General features: G+C 55.3%; 1 protein-coding gene across 1 annotated transcript in view; it reads left to right on the top strand.

Annotated features, from left to right (window-relative positions):
* LOC144740290 (uncharacterized) overlaps window positions 1-3,141 on the top strand; it is a gene marked incomplete at its 5' end in the record, with an annotated part of 5,766 nt that extends 2,625 nt beyond the window's left edge. The window contains one exon of the mRNA XM_078623163.1: window positions 3,010-3,141. Coding sequence (XP_078479289.1) covers window positions 3,010-3,090 — 81 coding nt within the window. The remainder of the gene's footprint in view (window positions 1-3,009) is intronic.
* Window positions 3,142-8,088: the final 4,947 nt, after the last annotated feature.

Genomic DNA, 8,088 nt, shown 5'->3' on the forward strand with positions numbered 1-8,088 from the left:
AACATCATCATCATCAACATCATCATCAACATCATCATCATCATCATCAACATCATCATCATCATCAACATCATCATCATCAACATCATCAACATCATCATCATCATCAACATCATCATCATCAACAACATCAACATCATCACCATCAACATCATCAACATCATCACCAGCATCATCATCAACATCATCAACATCATCAACATCAACAACATCAACATCACCATCATCAACATCATCACCACCATCAACATCATCAACATCATCAACACCATCAACATCACCACCATCATCATCATCACCATCATCACCATCACCACCACCATCATCACCATCATCACCATCAACATCATCACCATCACCATCAACACCCCCATCATCATCATCACCACCACCATCATCACCATCATCACCATTGTTGTTGATGTTATTGTTAATTGGTTCTTTACCCTTCTATCTGGCAACAAAACTGACACCTTTTTACAAGGAGTCTTTTGGCATCATCTGGTCCAACACCATGTGAGACTGGGCTCTAAGGAAAGCTGTCTCGGGTGTGGACCAATCAACTTCAAGGACCATGTGAGACTGGGCTCTAAGGAAAGCTGTCTCGGGTGTGGACCAATCAACTTCAAGGACCATGTGAGACTGGGCTCTAAGGAAAGCTGTCTCGGGTGTGGACCAATCAACTTCAAGGACCATGTGAGACTAGGCTCTAAGGAAAGCTGTCTCGGGTGTGGACCAATCAACTTCAAGGACCATGTGAGACTAGGCTCTAAGGAAAGCTGTCTCGGGTGTGGACCAATCAACTTCAAGGACCATGTGAGACTAGGCTCTAAGGAAAGCTGTCTCGGGTGTGGACCAATCAACTTCAAGGACCATGTGAGACTGGGCTCTAAGGAAAGCTGTCTCGGGTGTGGACCAATCAACTTCAAGGACCATGTGAGACTAGGCTCTAAGGAAAGCTGTCTCGGGTGTGGACCAATCAACTTCAAGGACCATGTGAGACTAGGCTCTAAGGAAAGCTGTCTCGGGTGTGGACCAATCAACTTCAAGGACCATGTGAGACTGGGCTCTAAGGAAAGCTGTCTCGGGTGTGGACCAATCAACTTCAAAGGACCATGTGAGACTAGGCTCTAAGGAAAGCTGTCTCGGGTGTGGACCAATCAACTTCAAGGACCATGTGAGACTAGGCTCTAAGGAAAGCTGTCTCGGGTGTGGACCAATCAACTTCAAGGACCATATGAGACTGGGCTCTAAGGAAAGCTGTCTCGGGTGTGGACCAATCAACTTCAAGGACCATGTGAGACTGGGCTCTAAGGAAAGCTGTCTCGGGTGTGGACCAATCAACTTCAAGGACCATGTGAGACTAGGCTCTAAGGAAAGCTGTCTCGGGTGTGGACCAATCAACTTCAAGGACCATGTGAGACTAGGCTCTAAGGAAAGCTGTCTCGGGTGTGGACCAATCAACTTCAAGGACCATGTGAGACTAGGCTCTAAGGAAAGCTGTCTCGGGTGTGGACCAATCAACTTCAAGGACCATGTGAGACTAGGCTCTAAGGAAAGCTGTCTCGGGTGTGGACCAATCAACTTCAAGGACCATGTGAGACTGGGCTCTAAGGAAAGCTGTCTCGGGTGTGGACCAATCAACTTCAAGGACCATGTGAGACTAGGCTCTAAGGAAAGCTGTCTCGGGTGTGGACCAATCAACTTCAAGGACCATGTGAGACTAGGCTCTAAGGAAAGCTGTCTCGGGTGTGGACCAATCAACTTCAAGGACCATGTGAGACTAGGCTCTAAGGAAAGCTGTCTCGGGTGTGGACCAATCAACTTCAAGGACCATGTGAGACTGGGCTCTAAGGAAAGCTGTCTCGGGTGTGGACCAATCAACTTCAAGGACCATGTGAGACTGGGCTCTAAGGAAAGCTGTCTCGGGTGTGGACCAATCAACTTCAAGGACCATGTGAGACTGGGCTCTAAGGAAAGCTGTCTCGGGTGTGGACCAATCAACTTCAAGGACCATGTGAGACTAGGCTCTAAGGAAAGCTGTCTCGGGTGTGGACCAATCAACTTCAAGGACCATGTGAGACTAGGCTCTAAGGAAAGCTGTCTCGGGTGTGGACCAATCAACTTCAAGGACCATGTGAGACTAGGCTCTAAGGAAAGCTGTCTCGGGTGTGGACCAATCAACTTCAAGGACCATGTGAGACTGGGCTCTAAGGAAAGCTGTCTCGGGTGTGGACCAATCAACTTCAAGGATCATGTGAGACTGGGCTCTAAGGAAAGCTGTCTCGGGTGTGGACCAATCAACTTCAAGGACCATGTGAGACTGGGCTCTAAGGAAAGCTGTCTCGGGTGTGGACCAATCAACTTCAAGGACCATGTGAGACTAGGCTCTAAGGAAAGCTGTCTCGGGTGTGGACCAATCAACTTCAAGGACAGTGCACATACATTATCAGAGTTGTGTGTTTTGTTTGCATTATGACTGCAGGTATTGCGGTCTATGCAAACATGACTTCTTGTAAAAAAGGTGTCAGTTTTGTTGCCAGATAGAAGGGTAAAAAATCAATGATCATATTTTTACTGGCAAATGAGGTTCCCATAGTGATGTTATTGTTGTTGTTGATGTCGTTGTTGATGTTGTTGTTGTTGATGTTGTTGTTGTTGATGTGGTTGTTGTTGTTGATGTTGTTGTTGATGATGTTGATGATGTTGATGATGATGCTGGTGATGATGTTGATGATGTTGATGGTGATGATGTTGTTGTTGTTGATGATGTTGATGATGATGATGTTGATGATGATGATGTTGATGATGATGATGATGTTGATGATGATGTTGATGATGATGTTGATCTTGTTGATGTTGATGTTGTTGTTGATCTTGTTAATGTTGTTAATGATGTTGATGTTGTTCATGTTGTTGATGTTGTTGATGTTGTTGATGTTGTTGATGTTGTTGATGTTGTTGATGTTGTTGTTGTTGATGTTGTTGATGTTGTCGATGTTGTTGCAGCTTGCTCCGCCCCGCTGGTGGACCTCGTGTTGCTGCTTGACGGCTCAACGAGCCTCCATCGAGAGGACTTCACGCGAATGATGAAGTACACGTGGGAGATCATGCAAGAGAGTCGGGGCACTAATATACAGGTGTGTGGGTGGGTGGGTGGGTGGGTGGGTGAGTGGTGGGTGGGTGGGTGGGTGTGTGGGTGGGTGGGTGAGTGGGTGGGTGGGTGGGTGAGTGAGTGATGATGAAGTACACGTGGGAGATCATGCAAGAGAGTCGGGGCACTAATATACAGGTGTGTGGGTGGGTGGGTGGGTGGGTGTGTGGGTGGGTGAGTGGGTGAGTGTGTGGGTGGGTGAGTGGGTGAGTGGGTGAGTGGGTGAGTGGGTGGGTGAGTGGGTGGGTGAGTGTGTGGGTGGGTGGGTGGGTGAGTGGGTGAGTGGGTGAGTGGGTGGGTGAGTGGGTGAGTGGGTGAGTGGGTGGGTGAGTGGGTGAGTGAGTGATGATGAAGTACACGTGGGAGATCATGCAAGAGAGTCGGGGCACTAATATACAGGTTAGTGGGTGGGTGTGTGGGTGGGTGTGTGGGTGGGTGAGTGGGTGAGTGTGTGGGTGGGTGAGTGGGTGAGTGTGTGGGTGGGTGGGTGGGTGAGTGTGTGGGTGGGTGAGTGGGTGAGTGAGTGATGATGAAGTACACGTGGGAGATCATGCAAGAGAGTCGGGGCACTAATATACAGGTGTGTGGGTGGGTGGGTGGGTGAGTGGGTGAGTGGGTGTGTGGGTGAGTGAGTGGGTGGGTGAGTGGGTGGGTGAGTGAGTGAGTGGGTAGGTGGGTGGATGAGTGGGTGAGTGTGTGGGTGGGTGGGTGGGTGAGTGTGTGGGTGGGTGAGTGGGTGAGTGAGTGATGATGAAGTACACGTGGGAGATCATGCAAGAGAGTCGGGGCACTAATATACAGGTTAGTGGGTGGGTGTGTGGGTGGGTGTGTGGGTGGGTGAGTGGGTGAGTGTGTGGGTGGGTGAGTGGGTGAGTGTGTGGGTGGGTGGGTGGGTGAGTGTGTGGGTGGGTGAGTGGGTGAGTGAGTGATGATGAAGTACACGTGGGAGATCATGCAAGAGAGTCGGGGCACTAATATACAGGTTAGTGGGTGGGTGTGTGGGTGGGTGTGTGGGTGGGTGAGTGGGTGAGTGGGTGGGTGAGTGAGTGGGTGGGTGAGTGGGTGGATGGGTGGGTGAGTGGGTGGATGAGTGGGTGGGTGGGTGGGTGGGTGAGTGGGTGGATGAGTGGGTGAGTGGGTGATGATGAAGTACACGTGGGAGATCATGCAAGAGAGTCGGGGCACTAATATACAGGTGGGTGGGTGGGTGGGTGGGTGGGTGGGTGAGTGGGTGGGTGTGTGGGTGGGTGGGTGGGTGAGTGGGTGAGTGAGTGTGTGGGTGGATGAGTGGGTGAGTGAGTGATGATGAAGTACACGTGGGAGATCATGCAAGAGAGTCGGGGCACTAATATACAGGTGTGTGGGTGGGTGTGTGGGTGGGTGGGTGGGTGAGTGGGTGGATGAGTGGGTGAGTGGGTGGGTGAGTGAGTGGGTGGGTGAGTGGGTGGGTGGGTGGGTGAGTGGGTGGGTGGGTGGGTGGGTGGGTGGGTGGGTGAGTGAGTGGGTGAGTGAGTGAGTGGGTGAGTGTGTGTGTGGGTGAGTGGGTGAGTGGGTGTGTGGGTGGGTGTGTGTGTGGGTGAGTGGGTGAGTGGGTGGGTGGGTGGGTGAGTGGGTGGGTGAGTGGGTGGGTGAGTGGGTGGATGAGTGGGTGAGTGGGTGATGATGAAGTACACGTGGGAGATCATGCAAGAGAGTCGGGGCACTAATATACAGGTGTGTGGGTGGGTGGGTGGATGGGTGGGTGGGTGAGTGGGTGAGTGAGTGGGTGGGTGAGTGTGTGGGTGGGTTGGTGGGTGAGTGGGTGGGTGAGTGTGTGGGTGGGTTGGTGGGTGAGTGAGTGGGTGTGTGGGTGGGTGGGTGGGTGGGTGAGTGGGTGGGTGAGTGGGTGGGTGAGTGGGTGGGTGGGTGGGTGGGTGGGTGGGTGAGTGGGTGGGTGAGTGATGATGAAGTACACGTGGGAGATCATGCAAGAGAGTCGGGGCACTAATATACAGGTGTGTGGGTGGGTGGGTGGATGGGTGGGTGGGTGAGTGGGTGAGTGAGTGGGTGGGTGAGTGTGTGGGTGGGTTGGTGGGTGAGTGGGTGGGTGAGTGTGTGGGTGGGTTGGTGGGTGAGTGAGTGGGTGTGTGGGTGGGTGGGTGGGTGGGTGAGTGGGTGGGTGAGTGGGTGGGTGAGTGGGTGGGTGGGTGGGTGGGTGGGTGGGTGGGTGAGTGGGTGGGTGAGTGATGATGAAGTACACGTGGGAGATCATGCAAGAGAGTCGGGGCACTAATATACAGGTGTGTGGGTGGGTGGGTGGATGGGTGGGTGGGTGAGTGGGTGAGTGAGTGGGTGGGTGAGTGTGTGGGTGGGTTGGTGGGTGAGTGGGTGGGTGAGTGTGTGGGTGGGTTGGTGGGTGAGTGAGTGGGTGTGTGGGTGGGTGGGTGGGTGGGTGAGTGGGTGGGTGAGTGGGTGGGTGATGGGTGGGTGGGTGGGTGGGTGGGTGGGTGAGTGGGTGGGTGAGTGATGATGAAGTACACGTGGGAGATCATGCAAGAGAGTCGGGGCACTAATATACAGGTGTGTGGGTGGGTGGGTGGATGGGTGGGTGGGTGAGTGGGTGAGTGAGTGATGATGAAGTACACGTGGGAGATCATGCAAGAGAGTCGGGGCACTAATATACAGGTTAGTGGGTGGGTGGGTGGGTGAGTGGGTGGGTGGATGAGTGGGTGAGTGGGTGGGTGAGTGAGTGGGTGGGTGAGTGGGTGGATGGGTGGGTGAGTGGGTGGATGAGTGGGTGGGTGGGTGGGTGGGTGAGTGGGTGGATGAGTGGGTGAGTGGGTGATGATGAAGTACACGTGGGAGATCATGCAAGAGAGTCGGGGCACTAATATACAGGTGGGTGGGGTGGGTGGGTGGGTGGGTGGGTGAGTGGGTGGGTGTGTGGGTGGGTGGGTGGGTGAGTGGGTGAGTGAGTGTGTGGGTGGATGAGTGGGTGAGTGAGTGATGATGAAGTACACGTGGGAGATCATGCAAGAGAGTCGGGGCACTAATATACAGGTGTGTGGGTGGGTGTGTGGGTGGGTGGGTGGGTGAGTGGGTGGATGAGTGGGTGAGTGGGTGGGTGAGTGAGTGGGTGGGTGAGTGGGTGGGTGGGTGGGTGAGTGGGTGGGTGGGTGGGTGGGTGGGTGGGTGAGTGAGTGGGTGAGTGAGTGAGTGGGTGAGTGTGTGTGTGGGTGAGTGGGTGAGTGGGTGTGTGGGTGGGTGTGTGTGTGGGTGAGTGGGTGAGTGGGTGGGTGGGTGGGTGAGTGGGTGGGTGAGTGGGTGGGTGAGTGGGTGGATGAGTGGGTGAGTGGGTGATGATGAAGTACACGTGGGAGATCATGCAAGAGAGTCGGGGCACTAATATACAGGTGTGTGGGTGGGTGGGTGGATGGGTGGGTGGGTGAGTGGGTGAGTGAGTGGGTGGGTGAGTGTGTGGGTGGGTTGGTGGGTGAGTGGGTGGGTGAGTGTGTGGGTGGGTTGGTGGGTGAGTGAGTGGGTGTGTGGGTGGGTGGGTGGGTGGGTGAGTGGGTGGGTGAGTGGGTGGGTGAGTGGGTGGGTGGGTGGGTGGGTGGGTGGGTGAGTGGGTGGGTGAGTGATGATGAAGTACACGTGGGAGATCATGCAAGAGAGTCGGGGCACTAATATACAGGTGTGTGGGTGGGTGGGTGGATGGGTGGGTGGGTGAGTGGGTGAGTGAGTGGGTGGGTGAGTGTGTGGGTGGGTTGGTGGGTGAGTGGGTGGGTGAGTGTGTGGGTGGGTTGGTGGGTGAGTGAGTGGGTGTGTGGGTGGGTGGGTGGGTGGGTGAGTGGGTGGGTGAGTGGGTGGGTGAGTGGGTGGGTGGGTGGGTGGGTGGGTGGGTGGGTGGGTGAGTGGGTGGGTGAGTGATGATGAAGTACACGTGGGAGATCATGCAAGAGAGTCGGGGCACTAATATACAGGTGTGTGGGTGGGTGGGTGGATGGGTGGGTGGGTGAGTGGGTGAGTGAGTGGGTGGGTGAGTGTGTGGGTGGGTTGGTGGGTGAGTGGGTGGGTGAGTGTGTGGGTGGGTTGGTGGGTGAGTGAGTGGGTGTGTGGGTGGGTGGGTGGGTGGGTGAGTGGGTGGGTGAGTGGGTGGGTGAGTGGGTGGGTGGGTGGGTGGGTGGGTGGGTGGGTGAGTGGGTGGGTGAGTGATGATGAAGTACACGTGGGAGATCATGCAAGAGAGTCGGGGCACTAATATACAGGTGTGTGGGTGGGTGGGTGGATGGGTGGGTGGGTGAGTGGGTGAGTGAGTGGGTGGGTGAGTGTGTGGGTGGGTTGGTGGGTGAGTGGGTGGGTGAGTGTGTGGGTGGGTTGGTGGGTGAGTGAGTGGGTGTGTGGGTGGGTGGGTGGGTGGGTGAGTGGGTGGGTGAGTGGGTGGGTGAGTGGGTGGGTGGGTGGGTGGGTGGGTGGGTGGGTGGGTGAGTGGGTGGGTGAGTGATGATGAAGTACACGTGGGAGATCATGCAAGAGAGTCGGGGCACTAATATACAGGTGTGTGGGTGGGTGGGTGGATGGGTGGGTGGGTGAGTGGGTGAGTGAGTGGGTGGGTGAGTGTGTGGGTGGGTTGGTGGGTGAGTGGGTGGGTGAGTGTGTGGGTGGGTTGGTGGGTGAGTGAGTGGGTGTGTGGGTGGGTGGGTGGGTGGGTGAGTGGGTGGGTGAGTGGGTGGGTGAGTGGGTGGGTGGGTGGGTGGGTGGGTGGGTGAGTGGGTGGGTGAGTGATGATGAAGTACACGTGGGAGATCATGCAAGAGAGTCGGGGCACTAATATACAGGTGTGTGGGTGGGTGGGTGGATGGGTGGGTGGGTGAGTGGGTGAGTGAGTGGGTGGGTGAGTGTGTGGGTGGGTTGGTGGGTGAGTGGGTGGGTGAGTGTGTGGGTGGGTTGGTGGG

The sequence above is a fragment of the Lampetra planeri genome, unplaced genomic scaffold (assembly GCF_965212315.1).
Source record: "Lampetra planeri unplaced genomic scaffold, kcLamPlan1.2.h2 scaffold_2023, whole genome shotgun sequence".
NCBI classification, from domain to species: domain Eukaryota; kingdom Metazoa; phylum Chordata; class Hyperoartia; order Petromyzontiformes; family Petromyzontidae; genus Lampetra; species Lampetra planeri.